Genomic DNA, 22715 nt, shown 5'->3' with positions numbered 1-22715 from the left:
GGCACCCCGGCACCCCCCTGCCACGCTTCCTCCCAGAAAGGCCGCCCCGCGCGCCCGGCGGGACGAGTGGGCCAAGGGGGCGGCGGGGAACGCGCGCTCGCCTCTCAATTTTTTGCATGAGCGCCCGGTTTGGGGTTTAAATTCGGCTTTTGGTGCCGTTTTGGTGCTGGGTTTGGTTTTTTTTTTAACCCCCGTGCCAGGTGGGGTCGCGGCACTGGCGGCTCGTCCGGGGCGAGGTGGTAACGGCCGCCGGGTCCGACGTCTCTCGGTGGGTTTTGGCTGAGAAACGCAGCTGGCGGCAGGGAAAGATCCCGCCTGGATCCCCCCGTGTCCCCAAGGAGCTGCGTGGCCGCCCACAGAGGCGCTCGGCGGCATTTCCCCTTTTCCGTTATCCCAAGGATTTTCTGGCCGCCGCTTCCCGAGGCGCGAGGAAGAGGAAGGAGGCAGCCGAAGGGATGCCCTGGAATCCTCAACAAAGGATTCGGAGGAGGAAGGAGCGCCAGGCCGCGGGGGGAAATCATTGACCGGCGCGCTGAAGAGAGGAACGGATTTTATTGGCACCGGCTGCGCGTTTGGAACCCCCGAGACGCGGGGAAAGCCGATTTCCGTCGCCCGCGCCGGGGCCCGGGCTCTTCTGCCACCGCTCAGTTCTGGGCGATCGTCTGGAAGGAGAAGGAAAGCGACGGTTGAGCCGCGCGAGGACAGAGCCGGTGCACGGGTGCGACGACAGCGCCGGGTCTCAGCACCCCCAACCCCTTCGCGTCGCCTTACGCTGGTTATCCAGGAGATGTAGGCGGAGACGCGGGTGAAGACGGTGGGTTTCCGCTGGACGTTGCAGCCCAAACTGGAGACGAAGCTGGTGACGCCGTGGACCTGGTACTGCCCGTTCACCGCGCAGTGCAGGGGGCCGCCCGAATCGCCCTGGCCCCACCGAAGAACCCGTGTGAGACGGGAGGAACGGGGACGGCGGGAGGGGAAAGCGGGATGCCGGGGCCCTACCTGGCAGCCGGAGCGCACGCCGTCGCCGCCGGCGCAGACCATGGTGGTCTTGACGGTGGAGCCCCAGTAGGAGGAACTGGAGCAGATCTGGTAGTCCACCACTGGCAGGGAGGCCTGCAGCAGGACGCTGGAGAGCTGCCCGTTGGCTGCGCGCAACCGAGCACCGGTTAACGCCTCGCTGGCGACCACCGCCCTCGCCAAATTTGAACCCGTAGCCACCCCCGAGCCCCTTTTCCTCCATAAACCCCACCCCAAACCTTGGCAGGAGCCCACCCAACGATGGGCAACGCCACGCCCCAAGCAAAGCCCTGCGTGATGCCTCCTGAGACCTCAAAGGGCTTAAAAAACCCGTTCGTCTCCTCGGTTTTCCCATGTTTTTTGGGCGACGGGGGCCGGGGCGACCCGTGGGCACTCACTGCGGGTGAGACCCCAGCCCGTGATGTAGCAGGGGTAGTTGTTGGCCAGGATGGACCCCTCCCGGGGCAGGACCGCCAGCTGCACGTAGCTGTTCAGGGTGGCGGAGCTGGCCAGGCGGAGCAGGGCGATGTCGTAGCTGGCGAGAGGAGGGAGAGGATGCTGAGATGCGCCCTCCCCCCCCGCCATTCCCACCCACGCTCCCCCCAAAATCCCCTTCCCCACACGCGCGTTACCCCGCAGCGACGTTGTTGCTGTTCCAGTAGGGATGGATAATGATCTTGCTGACGCTGAAGACCTGCTCGCTGCCGTCGTTGGCGTACAGGTTGTGTTCGCCAGCCACCACGCGGAAGTTCATGTTACTGCCGGGAAGGAAAAAAAATGTGGGATTAGCCCAGAAATAATTATTATTAATTATTATTATTGTTTTAACTGGTACGGAAAGGACCAGTGGAAGAGGAAGACGCTCCCAGCGATGGTCAACACAACCCCGTAGCGGGGGACCTTGAAGGATCAGGGTTGGGGCAGCCAAAATTTCTCTCATTGGAAAGTTTTTTTGGTTTTTTTTTTTTTTTTTGGTGGAAAATGTTTTTTCCACGTGAGGAAGCCACTCACCGATCCACGCAATGGGCCGCCGTCATCACCCAGTTCCTCCGGATGAGGGACCCTCCGCAGGTGTGGTGCCAGCTGCCGCCGGAGTAATACTGGAGCGAGATCTGGGGAGAGGGGGGACGCGAGACACGGAGGGGGGCGGTCTCGCTACACGGCCCCGGGGGAAGGAGACCCCCGCGGGATTTCACGGCCGACGCCGGGAAGGACCCACCTGGGAGGGCCAGGCGTGCGAGCGCGCCTCGGTGCCGCCCACCACGCGTTGCGCGCCATCCAGATCCAGCTCAGAGCAGCGGCCTGCGGGAGAAGAGGACGGGAGTGGGCGAGCGAAGCACAACCGGAGGGGTCGCGTCGCCGTGGTCAGCGGCTAACGAGGCCGAGGGCATCCCACGAAGGACGACGCACCGCAGAGGGCGAGGGCGGCCAAGAGCACGAGCTGCAGCATCATCCCGGACCGCGGTGGCGTGTCGTCTGCGGCGGGCGCTGCGTCGCTGGCGGCTTTAAAGGGGACGGGGAAGGAGGGATGGGAAGAAAACCAGGTGGCACCGGCCCGGTGAGTAGCCTTGGTCCCTCTTCCAAAACACACACAGCCCCGAAGGTCGGGGCCAAAAAAAAAACCCTGGGTGCACCCCACGTCGCCCTCGGCTTTGGACACGCAGCCCAAATCCCCGGAGAGACGACACCCTGCTCCTGGATCTTCTTCTGGGTGTCTCGGCCAACGCTGTCACGAGTTTCTCCCAGTCTCGAGCCACAGCTGCAGCTCTCGCGTGGCGTTGGGTGGTGGGACACCTCCAGGAGTTCATCCGACGCGTGAACAGCACCCGCATCGCTGCCGGGATGGGGAAACCGAGGCAAATGCAGGGCAGGAACCTCACCCTCTCCAAAAAAAAAAAAAAACCACCCCACGCAGGACTTGACACGATTTACACAGAGGATTTGAAGGCTAAAACATGGTTCGTGATAAAAACCTGATTTCTGGCCCAAATAATTTTATTTTTTCCCCGCTTTAAAAAATTGAGGGGGTTCTGGGGAGGTGAGCCTGCAGCTCCGAGGTTTTCGCTGGAAAACAGCGTTTGCGATAGCGGCGATTATCGGTTCACCAGTTTAAAAAAAAAAAAAAAAAATAAGGGAAGAAAAAAAAGCACCTGTGGCATTTCTGCTCTTATCTCCAAGCAAAAACAAGAGACTTCATGCGGAAAATGGTCTCAAAATAATCCCTTCGTGGTTTTATCAGCACGGAAGGGCACACGGCGAGGGCCAGCAGCAAAGCCTCCGCCCCGGCACAAGGACAGCCCAACCCCAAATCCCGCCTGGCTGGAAAAGCGCCTTTAAATCCACTTTTGGGCTGCGAAAGGCAATTTTCGGGGCAAGGAGAGGGAGGGAAACGAAATGAGAGGAGCGGGGGGAGCTGGAAGGAAGGCAGAGACGGGGTTTCCATAAAATAAATCATCTCTTTATTGGAGGTTGAGTATTAAGACACGGGTTCTCCCACCCCCACGCCACTTCCAGGAGGGGGTTTCCCCCCCAGAAATGAAATGGCAAGGAAAGCAGCAGCTTTTCGGAAAAACAGAAAAAAAAAACAAAACAGGGAAGGAGGAGATCTCGCGCCTGAGAGGCACAATGGCGTGGAGCGTTCCCGCCGTGCCGTCCGGGGAAAAATCCCTCCTCCGGATCAGCGCGAGCGGAATGGCACCCAGGAATCATCACCGTCTAACAATAATAATAATAATAAAAAAATAATCTAACCCCCCCTGCCCCAAATCAAGCCTGGTATCCAAGACGAATCAGCCCATCCCGGCCGCAGCGACACCGGCGGGGGGCGAGGGCCGGATCCTGGCAGACCAAGACAAACCACGATCCGCTGTCCCACCGGACGAGCCGCACGGCCGGTGACCGTGCACCCTCCTCCTCGCCGGCGGGAGTTTTCCCCGGCCGCGTTTTTCGGTGCCCGAGGTGAATTCCGGAGTCTCCGGCTGGAGCCGGGGAGGGGAAGGACGCGCAGCGGCCGGGTGCGGGTGAGAATCCTCGGGCGTCTCCGCGGCCGCCGCGTTTCGGGCTCCGAACGCGCCTCCCCGGCCTTCCCCGCTCCGAAGGCATGGCACCGACTTCAAGGCGATCATGAAATGCAGCATATTTAAGGCTTTTGCTTCTTAAATAGAAAAAAAAAAAAAAGAAGTTTTTTTTTTTTGGATTCTGGTTTCCTGAGCACAGCTGGGGACGGCTGCGGGCCTAGGTGAAGGCCCAGCGCTGGTGGGGATCCGTCGGATCGCAGGGAACGACGGACGGGTGCTTCCCCCGCGCCGTCAAACATGTAGCGGAGGCCGAGTTTTTAATTAGCTGCTCCTGCCAAAAAAAAAAAAAAAAAAAAAAAGGTGGCAGCAGCTCAGCGACACCAGCGGGTGGAGAAAGGACGCGAGCGAGGGGAAGCGGCGCGACGGGAGGGACGACGCCGGCGTTCCCAGGGGCGATTCCCAGGATGGGGGTGCAGCTCCTCACCCGTGTCAGGTCCCACTCCTCGCCGGCCGGCACGCGCCCGGGCTTCCCTCGGAACTGGCACTCGCCCAGCTCCGCCGACGCCGGGCCCGCCCGCAGGCAAAGCTCCTTCGCAATGTTGTGCCGCAGCTCCCGCTGGCTCGTGTACTCAAAATACTGGGGGGGGGCGAGATCCAGAGACGGGACAGCGTCACGCCGCTGCGCCCCAAGAAAGGAAAATCGGGGGGGAAAGGGCGCGGGGTTGAGGGGCGCCCACCTGGTTGCCCCCCATCCCGTGGCAGGGGTACATGATGAGCGGTTTGCCCCCGTGGTTGTTCTCCCCGACGTCCAGGCAGCTCTTGGTGCCCTCGTTTTTGATCTGCGGGGTAAGGGGGGGGGAACCAAAAATCAAAACAAAACAAAACAAAAAAAATAAACCCAAAAAAGAAGAGGTGGGGGGTGAGCTGGGCTCTGCGGTGCCCGGGTAGGGGCCCGCCCCGGGTTTGGGCTCTGCGGGACACCGAATTATCGCTGTACAAACACCATCCCGGAGCCGCGTCCGGGTCTCCCGTCCCTTCCAGGACGTGAGGAACGCCCGCGGCCAACGCCTCCGGCCCAGCGAGTCAAAGTCAAGCGCCGCCCCGGGACGGGGTTTCGGGAAACGAAGGGGAATTAAAACCTGGAGGCCGGCCAGCGCCCGGCCCCCGCCCCGGCCATCGCCCCGGCTGAGGCGGGGCAGCCTCAGACCCCGACGCCCGGCCTGGAGCTGGGGGGGGCAGTTATTTTTGGCAGGGCTCTGTGTACCCCCTCCGTCCCCAGCGTGGTTTTTCGACGCCAGCACGGGCGCTGGTGAAAGCTTTCGGCTCTTTCACCCCATTTAACCCAGCGCCAAGCCCCCCCCCACCCCACAACTCGCCCCAAACCAGCTCTGCCGGATTCCAGCGCTTTCACCGGCAGCCAGAGCCCGAACCGGCCCCGCCGGTGACAGACGGACGCGGTGACAGCCGGTGGTTTAAACACAAAAACCCCCCAAATCCAACTTTTTGGGGACTATTTCTAGCCAAGGGCTGAGCCTAGCGGGACGCTCCGGGCGCCCCCGTACTCACCGCTCCGTAAAAAGTCGGCGTCAGATCGGGGACGAACATCTCCGGGTAGACGCTCTGGAGGTACCAGGTGAAGTTCTTGCAGTGGAGCCGCTCCCTCAGCTTGCGCCGCTCTGTAATGTCACCATACGTCTTCTATCGACAAAGCCACGTGAGAAAATTAAACTAACCTCCGAAGCCAGCAAGGAAAAAACCCCCCCCAACCCCCCCCCCCCAAAAAAAACCCTCCCGAGCCAGGGCGCAGAGCTTTGTCCTCCTGGCTTTGTCATTGTCACAGGACCAAGAATGTCCTTCCACCCGAATTTGCTTTCCCACCTCCTCCCTCTGCTCAGGCTTGAGCTCCCAGCAGGATCAGGCCCCCCCAGAAGAGCTCACTGGTGGGCCCAGTACCTCTCTGGCCATCTGAGCAGCTTGCTGGTTCCTCCTGTAGAAGATCTCCTTGTAGTCGTCCATCCAGACCTCGGCCAAGCGGACTTGGTTCCTGGAGATGACTTGGGTGCCCTTGGGGAAGGTGTGGGGGCTCTTGGAGCGGAAGACGTGACCCACCACGGAGCAAGGGATGATCTCAACCTGGCCGCCGCACTGCCAGACCTACGGGGAGGCAACGCCTGGGGTGAGAAGGTCCCACCAGGAACGACGAGGTGGGAAGGTCCGAGAAGGTCTGGTGCCCTGCAGCTGAAGTGCCACCAGGCCCAACCCCTCCCCGTGCCACCCCAACGAGGACCGTCCCCTGAAGCCGGCGCCCGCCCGTCCTTACCCTGAAGGACATTTCCACGTTCTCGCCCCCCCAGATCTCCATCTGATCGTCGTAGGAGCCGATGTGCTCAAAGTAGGACCTGGAGATGGCAAAGAGCCCACCGGCGAAGGTCGGGGACCTACGGGGAAGGGAGAAGGAGGGCAAAATTGGGTTAAAATAAAAATAAAAAAGCCAAAGCCCCAGTTTTGGGGACACCACGGCCCTCACGGTAGGTGCAAGCGCTTTGCTCCCCGTCTCCTCGTGCCGGATTTGGCGGTGGGTCCGGAGCTGGCTGCCAGGAGCGAGCGGCGGATGTTTTTACGGAAAACCTCTCGCCAAAAAGAAGGGAGGAGACGAGAGCTCGGCAACCGGCGCCCCGCTCGCTCCTCCGGCTCCTCTCATCTTCTCCGTCGGATCTTTACAAGCACAAACTTGCTTTTATTCAGGAAAAATAATAAAAAAAAGGATCGCTGAGCTCCGGCGTTCCTACCGAGCGGAGACGAGACGCCGCCGGGAGCCAAACGGCCGGCTGGTGGTAAAAGGGACCTTTTATCGGGACGGGGACGTCGCCCGGGTGACCTCGGCACAAAGCCGGCCCTGCTGCCGGGTGGGGGCCGGGCCGGGGCCGGGGCCAGGCAGGGTGTCCGGTATCTCCCGGTGGGAGCAGCCGGCTTGTCGTGGGGCGCCGACGGAGCGGCGCAGTGGGAAAAACCGGCCAGAGTTTTTCCTACGCGCAAAATAAGGGGATTAAAAATAAAAAAGGAAAAAAAAAAAAAAAAAAAAAAGGTTTTGGTGCCCTGAGCATCCTCCCCCGGGCACAAACCAGCCCAGCATCCACGGGGAAGCTCCACTGGGAAGCGACAGCGTCCTTCACCCAGAGGCACCAAAACCAACAGAGAAAACCCCAATTTGTCGGAAAAAGGAGCAAAACCGACGGGAGGAAGAGGCAGCGGCCCCGGCCACCCCCGGCTGTCCCTCCCCAAGCACCCCGCAGCTCAGCCGCTTCGTTCCGCGGCCTTTGGGTCCGGACGCGGCGTTCCCAGGGCTCGGCCAACCTTTGCTACCACCGCAGCGGCTCCGAAGGGGACAAAATTCCCTCCCTGCCGCGGCTTACTTGATGGGGAAGGTCTCGTCCTTCCTGCGCTGCCTCTCCCGCGGCGGGACGACCTCCCAGCCGAAGGTCAGGCTCCAGTCGAAGTTGCCCCGGCTGTGCTGTTTGCGGTTCTGGACCGGCTTGGAGAACTCGAAGGTGTTGAGATCGATGGTGGCGATGTCGGGGCTGACGACGGCCGTGGGCTCTTGGGCGATGCGGGACAAGAGGGGCTCCAACCAGCCGTGGAAACACTCGCCTGCGGCACGGGGAAGGGGTCGGCCGTGACGCGGAGATAAATTTGACCCCCTGAGCTCCTTGGGGAGCCCCGGAAGGTGGTGGGTACTCACAGTGGGCATCCAGGAAGGTGAGGACCTCCCCGCTGGCCACGCTGGCCCCCAGCAGCCGCGCCGTGATCAGCCCTTTCCTCTCCTCCTGCCGCACGACTCGCACGATCTGGAGCTGCTCCACGTAGCGGTCCAGCTCGTCCTTCAGGTATTCTGGGGAGGGGAGAAAAGAGCAACCGGCTGCGTTGGAGCGAGGCGGACGGCGGCGCCTGCGTCCCACCAGCGCGCCCCGTCCCATCCTCGCCCCTCGGACCCCGCACCCAAGGGTGGGTTTTGGGAAGGAGCCGCCTGCCCGCCCCGTCCAATCCTCCACCGGAGAGGGATGATGGGAAGGACGAGGTGAGAAGGCCTGAGAAGGCCTGGTGTCCCGCGGCTCAAGGGGAAATTCGGATTTCTCTCCTCCCTCGGCAGACCCAGCCAAGGCAAAACCCGGGAACGGCCAAGCGAGAGCCAGGACGCTTGGAGACCTGTCTTGGGAAGGGACCCTAAATCCCTTGGGCACCCAACCTGTGTCCCCACCGCAGCGCCCGGTTTTTCTCCGGGGCCGGAGAAGGGAAAATCCCCGGGGAATTTCCTGGTGGGACGCGAAAAAACGTGGAAGAGCCGTCGGATGCATCCCGGGGCGACTCGGCACCAGCCGCTTCTCCTCCGAGCGGCTCGGAACCGCGGCTCGCCGGGACGGAAAGACGCTCGGCGTCTCCCCGCGTCCCGCCGCGTCCCCCCGCCCACCGTCCGTGCTGGCGTCGTCCACCAGGATGATCTCCTTCAGCAGGAGCGCGGGCGAGGAGTGCAGGACGCTGTAGACCGTCCGCAGCAGCGTCGACCACGCTTCGTTATGGAAGACGATGACGACGCTGGTGGTGGGCAAGGGCGGGCAGCGCTTGAATTTCTGGTCGATGCACCTCCGGGAGAGAAAAGCGGTCGGCTAAGCGAGGCGGGGGGCGCGGCAGAAAGCAAACGCTCCTCGTCCCCCTCCCCAAAACCCCGCTCCCAGCCCGTCGCCGCTTTGATTTCCATCTCGATTCCCGTCGGCGAAGGGCGTCGCGCTCCTGTCGTCCCCCCCCGCTGTCACCGCCACACCTGCTAAGCACGGCTAATCGCCTGCCGGCGCGGGGGGGCCGCTCGCCACACCAGGGCTGCCTTTCTGCCTCCTGCTCGAGGCTTTTTCCCCCCAAATCCACCCCCCAGGCTTCCTCAGCCCACCCCCCCGCAGCAGGGACGGGGGGAGCCCACGCTTTCAGCAAGCGAGGAAATCTCTTCAGTTTACGGCCTTTCCTTCGCCTCCCTCCCCCCAAAAAACCCAGCAGGGTCTGAGGCTGTTCCACTCGGCTAAGAAAAGAAAAAGTCCGATTACCGGAGCCGGCTGAAATAAAAGAGGGAGAGGAGGGAAAGGAGGAGGGGGGGGGAGATGCCAGAGCCGGAGACGCGAGCAGGTACGCGGGGACACAGAGCGTCAGCGCGGGCTTTTGCCCGTCGCTGTTAAAAATCAACCCCATGAGGACACAGATTGGGGGGAAGAAAGGAAAGGGGGGAACAGAAAAAAGGGGGAACAGAAAAAAGGGGGAAAGGGGGAACAGAAAAAAGGGGGAAAGGGGGGAACAGAAAAAAGGGGGAAAGACCAAAAAAAGGAAAAGGAAAAAAAGGAAAAAAATTGAAAAGAAAAAAAAAAAAAAAAGGAAAAAAAGTCTCTTTTCTGTCCTCCCTCCGTTCAACCCCCTGCCAACGCTCGGCGACATCCCGCTCCACGTTTGTCTCCCCTCGGAGTCGCCCCCCGCGCCGGCAGCGAGCGGGCCCCGCGGCCCCCCGGGCGCGGGGGGGCTCTTACTCCGGGGAGCGGCTGTCGGGTCCCAGCGCTCGCTGCAGGGAGATGCGGTCGCTGGCGAAGGCGTTGAAGCAATGCTTCTCGTAGCCTCGCTCCTTCTCCGTCGTCTCCTCCGCCGTCCAGCGCTCCTTCTTGAAGGCTTTGCCGTCGGCGCCGGGGCTGGCGGGGTCCTGGGGGGGTCTCTCCATCAGCGGCCGGAGCTCGGCCGCCGTGTAGACGCCGGGCAGGCAGGGGCGAGCGCTGGGCGGGGGGTCCTCCTGCCGAACCGGGGCTCGGATCTGCAGTTTGGGCATGGAGTCGCGGATGTTGTTGACCGCCCCCAACATCAGGTCCAGGACTTGGTCCTTCCCCTGGACGATGTTCTTCAGCCAGGGCTCCTCGCCCGCGTCTTTGCTCCCCGCGTCCTTCTGCAGGATGAAGAGGAAGATGACGAAGACGGCGCCCGCCAACGCCACCTTTAAGGGGCTGTAGCGTCTCCGGAAGAGCCTCATATTTTATTTTTGGGGGTTTTTTTGGGGGGTTTTTCCCCTCCCGTGCGGTTTCCAGAGGGTCCTCCCTGCAGCGACGGGCGTTTCAGGGGTGCGGGGTCTCGGGGTGCTTCATGACGCTCTGCTCCGCCGACCTGGGGAGAAGGGGAAACGCCCACAGGTGAATCCACAGACCTCGGCGTTAATTACACACTAATTACATTAGTAATTACATTAGTAATTACATTAATACAAAGTTCATTCCCTGCTACGGAGCAAGACCTCTGCCATCCTCCCCCCCTCCCAATCTGTAGATCCGCGCTGAAAATAAAACACCAGGAAAAAAAAAAAAAAACCCAAAACAAATAAGCGAGGGTCGGAAGATTCCGCAAAATTTTCCGGATCCGGTCACTGCGAGCGCGGGACGTCCCAGCTCCCTCAACCGAGCCGGCTGCCGCAGCATCCCCGCCGCCCCGCGCGCCGAGAGCGTCGGCACGAAGTGGAATTAAAGCCGAAAAGTTTGCCGAAATATTTTTAGCCGTGCGGAAAAAGCCTTTCCCCGCGTCTTTCTCCCTGCCTGCAGCGCCGCCGGGAAGGAAAACGCGCGCCAGGCCTCGCGGCGCTTCGCTTTTCGGGAGCCAGCGGATTCGGCGGCCGGTACCCCGCGAAAACGCCGCGACCGGCCGCGCTTTCCCACCGCCGGCAAACCTCCCGCCGCCGCCGCTCTTTGTGCGCCGCCGCCGCCCAAGCATGGCCAAGCGCGGCGGGAGCCATTCACCGCCATCTCCTCCTCCTCTTCAGGGTGTCCCCCCTCTCCTTTATTTCTTTTTTTTTTTTTTTTTTTCCGGTTTTATCCTTTTCTTTTTATCGCCTTGGCAATGGTGCGGCCCCCGGACCGGAGAAGGGGCACCTGCTCCGCAACTTCAAGGGCGAGGGAGTCGGGGAGGAGGAGGAGGAGGGACGAGGGGGGCTCGGGGGTCAGCGCTTGCAGCGGCGCGGGGATCAAAGCCGGCGGCCGGACCACGCTTCGCTGCCAAGGGCGCCCGGCCGCGGGGCGACGCCGGCCCCACGGGGCAGGGAAAAAGCAGAATTAAGGAGAGGAAAAAAAAAAAAAAAAAAAGAAGGAAAAGAAAAAAGAAACAAAAGGAAGAAAGAAAATTTTTAAATGAGAGAAAAAAAAATTTTTAAAAAGAGCAAAAAATTTTTAAAAAAAGGACAAAAAATTTTCAAAACGCCCAAAAATTAAAAAAAAAACAAATAAAATTTTTAAAAAGAACAAAAAATTTAAAAAAAAAATAACCCCCCCAAAAGTTAACAAACAAAATTAAAAAAAAAACCAAAATTTAAAAAATAAAAGAATAAAAAATTAAAAGAGAGCAAACAATTTTTAAAAAGAACAAGAAATTTAAAAAAAGAACAAAAGATTAAAAAAAAATTTAAAAGAAAAAAAAATTAAAAAACACCCCAAAATTAAAAAAGAACAAAAAAAAATTAAACCCCCCCAAAATGAAAAAAAACAAAACCCAAAAATTTAAAAAAAAAAAGAAGAAATCCACCCCAATTTCCGCTCGTATGGGAGCGAAGGTGCTCCCACCCCGCCGGCGTCCCTGAGCCCCGACGCTTTCGTCGCACAGTGCGAGGCGCTGGCGCGCGAGGAGGCGAGCGGCAGAGCCGAACGCGTTTTGGGGAGGAAAAGCCCGTTTCCGCTATTCTCCGCACCCCTGTGAGAGTCTCTTTCCTGCCACCGTGCTAACGAAGCGCGCTCATTAGCCGCGCGACGCTAATAAAGCGCAGAGCGGCACTCGTGCCCGGGGCCGCGCGCAACAGCGGTGTCGCGGATCCCGAGGGGGCTCCGACTCCGAGCTCCATCCCCAAAAAAAATCCAATGGCAAAATTAAAAAAAAACCCCAAATTTGCCCCCAAAAGACGCCGGGGTGGATTTCGCAACGAGCGGTTGCGCGAGCTCCCGGCGCGCTTGTGGTCTCCGCTGCCAGTCCCACAAATATTCCGTCCGGCTCATCCCGAAAATCCCGCGTGGGGACGGGGCGCGCCCCGCTCCCGGGAAAACCAAGGCCAAAATGAGCCGGCGGGTTCGGAAAAAAAAGGAGGAAAAGGCGAAAATTCGGCGGCAGCCGGAGCGTCGTCCGCGGCGCGGGAAGGAGGAATTGTCGGGAGAGCTGGAAATTGAGAGACGGCGCTTGGGCGGAGGGGGAAAAAGGGAAGAGGGGAAAAAAAAAAGAAGGAAAATAAATAAAATAATCGACGGCGACGCGCCACCGCGAGCAAACAGGGCGGCCGCGGCCGGCGTGGCCGCGCTCCACGTGGCAGCGAGCCGGCGGCCACGGTCGCGACGTCGGAAGCGGTGGGGATCGCAGAAAGCCGACGGCGGGAAGTGGGGTGCAATCCTGCGCCCCCCCCGCAACCCCGGCTGGGACGGAGCGGGGAAAAACTGGGTGTGTGTCCCCCCCCCCAAAAAAATAAAATGGTTGGGGCTGCTGGCGAAATTTGGCGCCTTGTGCCGGGGCGATGCCGGATTTGGGAAGCGGGGGGTGCAAGGGGGGGTTGGGGGTGCGGGGGGGGGGCTGGGGGTCCCTCATCCCCGTGTTGGGGTCCCGGAGCTGCTCCCGGTGTTGGGGGGCTGGGACCCCCGGAGATGGGGCAGGGGTTGGGGGCACCTGAGTGGGTGGGGGGGTGTCGAGGTGCCCCGTGGGGGCTCCCCCTTCGCCGGGGGGGGGTCCATCCCGGGACCCCAGACCCTTCCGGGGGGGCTCCCCCTTCGCTGGGGGGGGTCCATCCCGGGACCCCAGACCCTTCCGGGGGGGCTCCCCCTTCGCTGGGGGGGGTCCATCCCGGGACCCCAGACCCTTCCGGGGGGGCTCCCCCTTCGCTGGGGAGGGGGGGGGGGGCTCCGTCCCGGGACCCCAGACCCTTCCGGGGGTCTCCACACCGCTGCCCCCCTCGCCCGAAGAAGCTCAGCACCGGGACCCCCCCTTCGCTCCCCGGCACCTTCCCCGACCGGGGTCCGCACCGGGACCCCGCAGCTCCCCCCTCCCCGTGGTAGCGGGGTGGGAACTTCGCACCGGGACCCCCCGGAACCTCTTTCCCGGCGGGGGGAGGAAGCGGTTCCGGACCGCTCCCTTCCCCGGGGCGCACGGGCTGTGAGCCGGGACCGGGACCGGGACCGGGACCGGGACCGGGACCGGGACCGGGACCGGGACCCCCGGCTCTCCCCCCCCCGCCCATCCGGTTCCCCCCCCCCCCCCCGCGCTCACCTGGCTCGCGGCGGCGGCGGGCGCGAGACCGCAGGTGCCGTCCCGGCGGGGCGGGGCGGGGCGGGGCGGGGCGGGGAGCGCGCGCGGGCGGGGGCGGGGCCACGGCCGGCACCTGCCGCCGCCCCGGGGGTACAGGTGCACGGGCGCCGCCGCGGTCCTAGCGCCGACCGCCGGGCGAGCGACACCCACCTCCTGCCCCGCCGCGGTCCTAGCGTCGGCCTCCCGGGGCGACGGCGGCCTTGACACCGGGGTACCGGCGGGGACCGGGGTCTATAGGCACCGTGTGGGCTGGGTACGGGGAGGTCCATCAGTGATAGGGGCCTATAGGAGCTGTAGGGGCCTGACACCTGGGCGCGGGGGGTGATGGGGGACCTACACCGGGCCACAGGGGCTACAGGGGCCTGGTACTGGGGGTGCTGGGAGCCTCAGGGGCCTGTGGAGGCCATAGGGGCTACAAGGGCCTGGTGCTGGGGGTGCTGGCAGCCCCGGGTGCTTGTAGGGGCTACGGGGGTCTGGTACTGGAGGTGGTAGGAGCCACAGGGGCCTATAGGGGCCATAGGGGCTACAAGGGCCTGGTACTGGTGGTGCTGGGAGCCTCAGGGGCCTACAGAGGCCACGAGGGGCTATGAGGGGCTGGTACTGGGAGTGCTGGGAGCCCTGGGGGCCTATAGAGGCCACAAAAGCCTGGTACTGGAGCTGCTGGGAGCCTCAGGGGCCTACAGAGGCCACGGGGGCCTGGTACTGGAGGTGGTAGGAGCCACAGGGGCCTATAGAGGCCATAGGGAGGCTGGTACTGGGGGTGCTGGGAGCCCCGGGAACCTATAGAGGCCACGAAAGCCTGGTACTGGAGCTGCTGGGAGCCTCAGGGGCCTATGGAGGCCACAGGGGCCTGACCCCAGGTGTACTGGGGACCAGTAAAGGCCTGGCACTGGGGGTGCTGCCAGGAGCTGTAGCTCCTATACTGCCGGGGAGCGGGAGAGAGGCACCAGCACGGCGCCAACGCCCTTCCTACCCACAGTTATTAGCTCCTGCCACGTTTGGCGTTATTAATCTAATTAATTAATTATCCCACGGGTGCTGTGGAGCCTCCTGAGCTTGGGGGCAGGGCTTCCCTGTGACTGGGAATTTATTTCCCGTCATTTTTACCAGGATGCAATAACTGCTGGTCATATTTTTTGGTGAACTTGCTAATTACGCCTGTTCCTCTGTGTCATCCCTCGTTAGCCTCTATCTTCCCATCGACCCGCTGACGAGACGGCAGCCCCCAACGGTGGCCCCCCCCCGCTGCGAGCGCCCTGTTTCCCGCGTCCTCCAGCCCCCAGTTTGACACTGGATGGTGGTATCTTCGTGAAGCTCCGGCCTGACGATCGGCAGCTGCTAGGCGCTGCAGGAAAACTCTCTGGAAAAGCCAGGAGGTGTGAAAGAGCCGCTCGGAGCCCCTTTGGGGACGATGTGACGGGTACGAGCCCTTCAGCTTGCAAGGAAGGGCACGAGCACCCCCCAAACCCTCCGTGCACCCCAGGAGAGGCTGTGGAGGCAGGGCAACGGGAAAAACCCCAGCGGCTTCTCCACGAGCCCTGGGCCGGTTTTAATCCCCCAGCTGAGGACTTAGCCTTGGCTCCTGCGCCGTACGGAGGATTTGGGGGATTTGACCCGAGGCAGAGCGAGTATTAATTTGGATTATTGAGATATTAGCTGGAATATTAGCTGCCTTACAGGGGATAAGCGTTAGCGAGTCGCTAGAGAAAGGCGAGGGGGGAAACTGAGGCGCGGAAAAGGCACCCAGCGCGGCGCAGAGAGGAGCCAGCGCTCGCCCGCCATGAGGCCACCCTTCATCGTCGCCTCCTGTTCTTTTTTTCAGAGCTAAATTTAAACCCCGGCTTTGCGCAGCGGCTGCCTGTAATTCACTGCCTCTTTGTTTCCTGCCCCGCCACCCGTGGCAGAGGTTTCGCTCTTTGCACAAAAACTGAAGGGGAAATTCCCTACCCCAAAGTTTGCTGCTGCTGCTCAACTTTTTTATTTTTTTTTTTTTCAGCTGCCGCTCGCTGAGCCTGATGTCGCGCCGCAGCCGCCCGACTCGGGGAAGGAGGCCCCCCCGCCAAAGTAAGTGCGCTTCTGTGGAAAATAAAGCTTTTTTTAGCTTCACGGGGTCCACGCCGGGCTGTGTGTGGCGGGGGATGGGGTGAGGATGAGCTTTTCACCGCGTTAAACCAGCCCCGTTCCCCGGCACCGAGGGAGAAGACAGCTCAAGGCAGGTCCTGCCCCTCTGTGTCGCTCAGTGAATCCCGAGCATCTGATTTCCCCGGGATTTTAGCGTTCTCCGATTGCTTCTTTTAATTGCCATTTATCAAACGCTTTTCGGGTTACGCAAGAGATTAAAATCTCCCGGTGTGCCATCTTCCTAGTGTCACAGAAGTAATTCGGGAGACATTAAGAACTCACTGCTGAGAAACACGGCCGGCGTCGTACAAAATCAACACGGGAATGGCAGCTCCGGTTCACACGCTTCTTAATAATTAATTGGCAGAGTTCTATATAACTCTGAGACAAAATACATCCTCTTAATCGTTAATTTGAGCTGTTAGCTCCAGAGTTAGCTGCCTTGGAGGGTGCCAAATGTTTATCCATGGTTTTTAAGCATCAACGGGACCCAAAGAGCCAAAAATACAATCCAGTTACCGTCACGGCTTGCTTGTGGCGTGAGAAGCGCAGAAATCCCCTGCGCTGGAAGCGAGCCTTACCATTTTATCCGCTCATCTCCTCGCGCCGGCTGCATTTCCTTCGGGCCGGTCGGGATTTGTGCCCTTGGCAGCTACCAGGGAATCCGCATCGCCTCCAGCGTCGGAGGAGGCTCCGGCAAAGCCCCTCATTACAGAGCCGGAGCCGAAATTTGCGGCGCTGAGCAGCGGCAAGCCTGGAAAACATGACAGGAAGGAAAGGCGATTTGCATATTTATGCTAATGGTGATTGCACGAGGCTTTCAAATTAAAACCTACTTTGCAGATGGCTTGCAGATACGTCCCCGGCTTTGGTTGTAGTTATTATCTTTCAGACTGGGAATAGTCGGTGCAATATGGTAAAACTGGAAGGTCTAATCCACAATACCAGCTGTTAAAGCGAGGAGAAATGTGTCGAACACAATGCAGGGACGTTTTTTTTTCACAGGAACAATGTTTGGGTAACGCGTACCATGTGGGCACGAGCTGGATTTTCATTTCTGGGTTATTTTTGAGAGCAGGAGGGGCAGCTCAGGGCTGAGCATCTCCAGAAAGGGGAATCGCGCCCCTGCGCTTCCCCGTTTTGGGTTTGTTGCTGGGAGTTTGTTCGCTCTCACACCGCTGCGCACAAAACGGGATCCCTTGGTGCTGAGTGATTGAGAAATGCAACTTTTTTTTCCAGGTATGTTTTTCAATAAATGGGGCTTTTTGGTTGCTTGGAGCGGAGCGCGCGGCAGCTGCGGGCTGAGGGATGGAAAAGCCCGGCTTGGCCAGTCGGTTATTCCCTCACTTGGACGGGATCACTTCCCTTTTCGCTTCTTTTCTGTGTAAATTGTAAGAGAACTGGGAGTGCTTCTTCCTTTGCAGTCCCTTGCGCGTGAGCACGTGGGGTTTCCCGGGATCCTCCAGCATTCCTGAGCCCGGTCCTCCCCATCCCACCAGCTCGGGTTCACCTCGCCAGCTCCTCACCACCTTTGGATGACGTGCAGCCGGCCGTTTCCTCTCGCTTTTCTCTTCGTCAGGCGTGATGGAGATGGAAGAAATATTCCTCCAGCTCTCTGAGGAGGTCACCAGGCTGCGGGATCTGTGCGCCAAGCAGGGCAAGCTCCTCCAGAAGCTGATGGACAGGAAAGGACCTGTCCTGGGTAAGCAGCGGGGCCGGGGAGGGCGCGGGGCACGGCCCTGATGAGTGTGATTTGAACCTTTGTCCTGACTCTGACAAGAAGTGTGCTGCGGAAAGCGAGGGTGATGTGAAGGCAGAAACGTGCTCTGCAACCCGTGCTGGCTCTTTTTGGCTTTGCCTTCTCCATCCGACGCGGAATCCTGCATGCGTGCGTCCGTTTAGAGTCGTGTTAAAACTGCCGCGGGCGTGCCGCTGCTTATTCACACGTCCTGCCCTTGGGGAGAGGGGGAAGGAGCGTGGGGCAGATGGCACCCATTGCCTGGAGTGGTTTTGGGAAACGGGGATGGTGGTAGAGCCTCTGCGGACTGGAAACCACCCGGGGAAATCTTCTCACCCTCCCTAGCAGCCTGCTTGATTTTCCACGAAATCTCCTTCCCGGTTCTCCGGCCGTGGTCCACGCGCTCGTCTGTGTCCCCCCGCAGCAGCCACATCATTCCCACGGGATTTTGCACGCTGTTCCCACCCCTGAAGGGTGTTTTCCGTGGTCAGGAGGGATTGGCTCAGGGAAAAGAGCTGCCATGTGCTGTGAAACCAGCTGCCGGGCAGGCTCTCCGTGCTCCCCACTCCTGCGCTCGCCTCCTTTCCCTGTAGCTCCGTCGCCTGTGCGTCCTTCCCGGAGGCTGGCGTGCAAACGGGACCCAAACCAAAGCCATTACTGGGAGCAGCCTGGTTTTTGGGGACGCAGAGATGTCTCTGTCCTCGGATGCTCGTTCTTCGCTGGTCCAGCCTGGGATTTAATCGAGCGGCGGGGCCAGGCAAGGAGGTAGCGCCCAGTTGTTTTGCAAGCGCGAAAGGAAAACCAGGCAGTGGGAAGGGAAAAGACAAAAGGTCATTAAAGTCCCAGGAATGACTGCTCTGCCTTGCTTTCTCTCAAAGATATCCCCGTGTCGCTGCCGATCCAGTGCACGGAGGATACGGTCACGGAGGAAGGCGAACGGCCGCTGGACGCTCGCCAGAAATCCTCAGAGGTCCCGGCATCCGCTGGCCCCGACCCGGAGGGCTCCGCTCATCCCCCGGCACAGCCGCGCGCTGCCGGGACGCCGCCCGCCTTCGAAAGCAGGTACCTGCCCGGCACCGCCAACGGCGGCGTCTTCGTGGGTGGAACTGGAGGAGCGGCTCTTGCCGTAGCGGAGAGGAGCGAGGAGGTGGACGTGGGCACCTGGCTGAAAATTTGTAGGAAGCTTTCTACCGTGAAAGCCCCCAAGGAAGAAGCAGGAGCTCGCTGCAGCCCGCAGGAGTTCGCAGCGCCGAACCCGGTTGTCGGGGACTCCTTCCTGACTCTTCTGGACCTCTACAAAGCCCCGGAAATCCTTCGGAGAGAAGACGCTCCCAGCGGAAGCGCTCTGCCTGCTGAGGCTAAAGCCCCGGTGGAGATCCGAGGACCTGTGAAGGTAAATTGTAAGGCCGACGGGGATTTTTCGTCGGTGACTTTTGTGTGCTCTTCCCAGCGTAATGGCATCTGTCAGTCCTCAGCATCTTCTCCGTCAGCTCCGCTGTCACGCGTGGGAAGCTGTGGCAGAGTGGAGGTTTAGGGTTACGTGCTGAAAAAGTCTCCAGGCACCCCATTCTCTGGTTCCCAGGGGAATGAGGTACACAAAAGGCCCTGGGATCCCCTGGGACTCAAACTCCCCCTGATGTTCTTCAGAAGTCCCTCCCGTGATCCTTTCTGAGGCGTTGAGGAACCCTCAAAGCAGTCGATTCAGTCTCGAGGGGAAAAAACTGTGTGGACTTCCTTCGGATCTGCAAATTAAGCGAGCTCTTCAATATTTCCTTTACGCTCTCTGATTTATACGCCCCAAAAAGGACGATTTCTAAAGACATCCTCAGCTCCAGCCCCTCAGTCCTCACAGTGTGCGTTACGGCTGGGACCCCAACGAGGGTCCCTGTAACACCAAGCCCATTTCCTTTCATTCCTTCCTCCAAATGAGGCCCCTAAAAATTATTTCACGACTGCCGTGGCTGCCTATTCGCGGGGAAAGCTATTGATTTTCAGCCTGGGCTATATTTAGAAGCAAGTTGCTTTTTAAGAAGAAGGAGAAGAAAGAAAGAAGTGGAAGCGGTGCCTGGCTGGTGAAGCCCTAACGTGCGTTATCAGCACTTAAATGATAATGGCACAAAAAGGAAATGACGAATGCGCTCCGGTTTGCTTCTTACAAAAGCACTTTTCTCATGTTTCTGGCTCGGGTGATGATTGTGGCTGCTGAGGGATGAGCGATGGGCCACGGGGGATGCTCAGGTGCCGTACGGAGACAGGATCCTCGGTGGATTTTGGCGAGGATGGGGACTCAAACTCGCCCAGAAAGAGAGCAGCCCTTTGCCCAGCCTCTCTGTGGGCACAAAAACGCGCGGTCTGCTTTTGGAGACTCGGGGCTTGAAAAGAGGCTGCCTCGGCTCTTCCCACTCACTCCTCTTCTCCTTTGCTCCCTGCAGACGTCCTGGACGCCGGGCTGGGTGCTGGAGGACGGTACGCTCGGGCAAGGCGCTGTCCTGGCCTCTGAGGACGCTCAGGCTCGTGACGTTTGCCAGGAGGTTTTCCCGTCGGACACGGTGGGCCAAGCAGACTATTTAAAGCACGTCTTAGCCCGTATGAAGTAGAACTTGTCTTTACAGTCAGAAATTTCGCACCTCAACCACTGTGACGGGCTCTGGACCTTCACCAGATCCTGCCGCTGGCTTTGGCTGAGGCCAGCTCGGGTGGCAGTCCTCTTCCGGATAATCCTACGCGCTCCCAAACTTGGGCCCCGGTTTGGTGGGCTGGTTGAGGGCTCTGGGCGCGTTTTGGCTCGTTGAGCTTCATGGATATCAAAGCAGCTTCTGTCCCGGTGTCCGGACTTGTGTGGGGCTGAGAAGGAGAGCTGTAACTCGATGGGAAATGGAAATTTTTCCAAATTCACCTTTAACTGAGTGGAAATGACTTTTCCATAAGTAGATAGGGATGTTGGGAAAGTCACATTGGCTTTTTCCAAGAACGTGGAAGGTTGGGTGGGAGAAACGCAAGGTTTTCACGGTCACTAAACCGGAATTGGCCTTTGGAGAGCAGCTTGGTGGCGCGATGACGAGGACCGGATTGCGCCTTCCCAGTGCGTTCCCGGGAAGGGCGTAACCAGGATGGTAAACGCCGAAGCGGTGTTTGTCAGGGAAAGCCCGGAGCCCCCGTGTCTGTGGTCCTATAGACGCGCTGTGAAAGGCCTGGCACGTTCCGATTTCGGACGAGAGGAAGGCCCCCTTGCGTTCTAGCCGACCTCAGACGAGTCTGGGAGGCTAGGGGCGGCTGGACCAACCTCTCACGTGCCGGAGCGTGGTTTTGCTCGTATTCTCGGGAGCAGAATTAAGACTCAAAACGGAGTCAAGCGCCAGGTAACTTTATTTACCCGAGAAAAAGTTTGCAAATGCAAGAGAAAAAAAAGGAGAAAGAAAGGAAAGAGAGAGAAAAGGAAAGAGTTTCAGTTGCAATAGCTACCACCACGGAGCTGCGGCGTCCCGACAGTCCAGTTCACTCGGTGGGGGAACGTTCCGTCCGATGTTCATTCCGTCAGTGTTGATTTCCGTCGATGTGTTGTTTCCTTGATGTTTTTTTTCCCCTTGATGTTTGTTCCCCTTTTCACGTTGGTTGTTTTTGTCCTTTTATTGTTCGTTTTTGTTGCGTATTCATTCTATTCCAAGAGCTGGTTTGCCTCGCCGCACCCCTCACCTGGGGGTGATGTGCATGCCCGTTACCGTGTCGGGGCCCCTCTGTTTTTTTTTTTTTTTCTGGCCTCAGGTTTGGGCTCATGCCGGGGGGGTAGGGCTAGATTTCTCAGAATCAGCTCTGCATTCAGGTCTGCAGGACAACAGGAGTTGGCGTGCAAGATAACAGGAAGACTCTAGTAACTGTCATGGGGGAAGGGGGGGGTGGTTTGATGCTTCAACAATGTTGAGACAAATTTTTGAGACAGTCTTCTACAAGGCTGGTGAGGAGCAGCAAGAGCTGGAGTCGCTGGCACTTTGGGTGTGGGAGCAATCGTCCGACGTTCGTGATTTTTCGGGGTTTTTTTTCAGTGGGCGCCCAGGTGCAGCTGGTGGCGAACGTCGAAGCCCTGTTGGTCAGGGAAAGCCCGGAGCCCCGATGTCTGTTTTTACTGAAGGAGCTTGGGATACCGGGAGGGAGAAGGGGCTGCGGAGGCGCTGAGGGGAGCGTAGGTGTCCCGGCACCATGCACGTACCCGCAAAATTAGTACAAACTGCGATCTCGGGCTCTTTTTGGTGCCACGTTTTGAGGGGAAACGGGGATCCTACGGGGCAGGAGGGGGAGATTTAACCCCTTGAAGGGGGAGGTGATGAATTATTTCCATTTCCTGCGGCAAGAACGCTATTTCCTGACGGAAAAACTCTCCGACTGCTGTGGTTGTCCCCGGTTTCTCGATCGTTCTGGGAAATAAGGGAAAAAGGGGATCATCTCCCAACTCCACCTCCAGTGGGAACCCATCTGTGCCACCAGTGAGGATAGGAAATCACTAATGACTCTGTTAATTGATAACTGACCCTCTGTTTTTATCTCCCGTTCACGGAAGAGAAAATGCTTCTCTATCTCGTTTCGAGCTCAAGGAGGCTGAAAGGCCAAGGCAGAGCAGAGGATGGAGATTGTCAGGCAATTCCGATAATTTTCCGGTGTTGTCGTCAGGAGAGGTTTTGGGGTCACCCCTGCTGGTGGTTTTGGGAGGGGATTTTATGTTTCCTTGAAGATTTTTTGCCAAAGGCCTTTCTCAGGGTTAAACCAGGCAACTGGGAATAGCGGGAGCAAGGGATAAGGAGTGATGGAGAGGTGTTTTGGGGGCTCAGTTTCTCTTGGGAATGCTTTTGGGGGTTGTAGAGGGAAAAAAATTGGAGGGGCCAAGCCCATCCGAAGCCCTCAAGCGCTCGAGGCGCAGCAGAGTTTCAAGCGTTTGGGGGGAAATGTGCGTTCCCCTCGGCGTTCCGGGGATCGGGGGATGCTGGAGGGGAACTGGGGGGATGCTGGAGGGGGAGCTGGGGGGGATGCTGGAGGGGGAGCTGGGGGATGCTGGAGGGGGAGCTGGGGGATGCTGGAGGATGCTGGAGGGGATTAAGGGGGGATGCTGGAGGGGGAGCTGGGGGATGCTGGAGGATGCTGGAGGGGATTAAGGGAGGATGCTGGAGGAGATGTTTCTGGGGGATGCTGGAGGGATGGTTCTGGAGCGGGAGCACTAGGATGCTGGAGGGGATGGGGGCCGGGGGGCGATGCTGGAGGAGGCCGGGCCGCGGCAGGATGCTGCCGGAGGGGGGGGGGGGGGGTGTTTCTCGCGGGCGCTGCCCGCCCCGAGCCCCCCCTCCGGCCCTGCCTCCGCCCGCCGCCTCCTCCCGGCCTGGGCGGGGTTTGGCCCCGGCTCCGGGCGATGGTGGAACCGGTGTGAGCGGCACCGGGGCTGCCGCCGGCTGCGGCTCCCCCCCTCCCCGCCCCCGCCCCGGCTCCAACCCCGGGGGGGAGCC

The 22715-nt window shown here is 59.8% G+C and overlaps 3 protein-coding genes across 3 annotated transcripts; 1 reads left to right on the top strand and 2 right to left on the bottom strand.

The window, feature by feature from the left end:
• Nucleotides 1-39: 39 nt before the first annotated feature.
• Nucleotides 40-4154, bottom strand: CELA1 (chymotrypsin like elastase 1; the record flags this gene model as incomplete). Its single annotated transcript, XM_086768656.1, has 7 exons — nt 3924-4154; nt 2237-2389; nt 2029-2129; nt 1650-1775; nt 1416-1552; nt 1000-1145; nt 40-921 (listed from the first exon to the last, which is right to left on the bottom strand). Coding segments are annotated over exons 1-7 (1776 nt in total), but the record flags the coding sequence as incomplete, so codon positions are not given.
• On the bottom strand, nt 2361-13366 carry GALNT6 (polypeptide N-acetylgalactosaminyltransferase 6). Its single transcript, XM_086768890.1, has 11 exons — nt 13332-13366; nt 9596-10214; nt 8500-8672; nt 7774-7923; nt 7448-7682; nt 6355-6472; nt 5988-6188; nt 5601-5732; nt 4772-4873; nt 4519-4671; nt 2361-4365 (listed from the first exon to the last, which is right to left on the bottom strand). The coding sequence occupies exons 2-11, from the start codon at nt 10081-10083 to the stop codon at nt 4252-4254; spliced, it is 1866 nt and encodes a 621-aa protein (XP_086625016.1). The 5' UTR covers nt 10084-10214; nt 13332-13366; the 3' UTR covers nt 2361-4251.
• A 1354-nt stretch (nt 13367-14720) lies between these two features.
• LOC147597069 (uncharacterized) lies at nt 14721-19826 on the top strand. The gene is made up of 5 exons (XM_086768648.1): nt 14721-14790; nt 15367-15434; nt 17071-17193; nt 18108-18622; nt 19662-19826. Exons 2-5 carry the CDS (start codon nt 15386-15388, stop codon nt 19824-19826), a joined length of 852 nt encoding a protein of 283 aa, XP_086624774.1. The 5' UTR covers nt 14721-14790; nt 15367-15385.
• Nucleotides 19827-22715: the final 2889 nt, after the last annotated feature.

The sequence above is a fragment of the Chlamydotis macqueenii genome, chromosome 29 (assembly GCF_036417535.1).
Source record: "Chlamydotis macqueenii isolate bChlMac1 chromosome 29, bChlMac1.mat, whole genome shotgun sequence".
Classification (NCBI taxonomy): domain Eukaryota; kingdom Metazoa; phylum Chordata; class Aves; order Otidiformes; family Otididae; genus Chlamydotis; species Chlamydotis macqueenii.
Note: the sequence above shows the minus strand (reverse complement) of the source record. Positions and strands in the feature narration are given on the sequence as shown.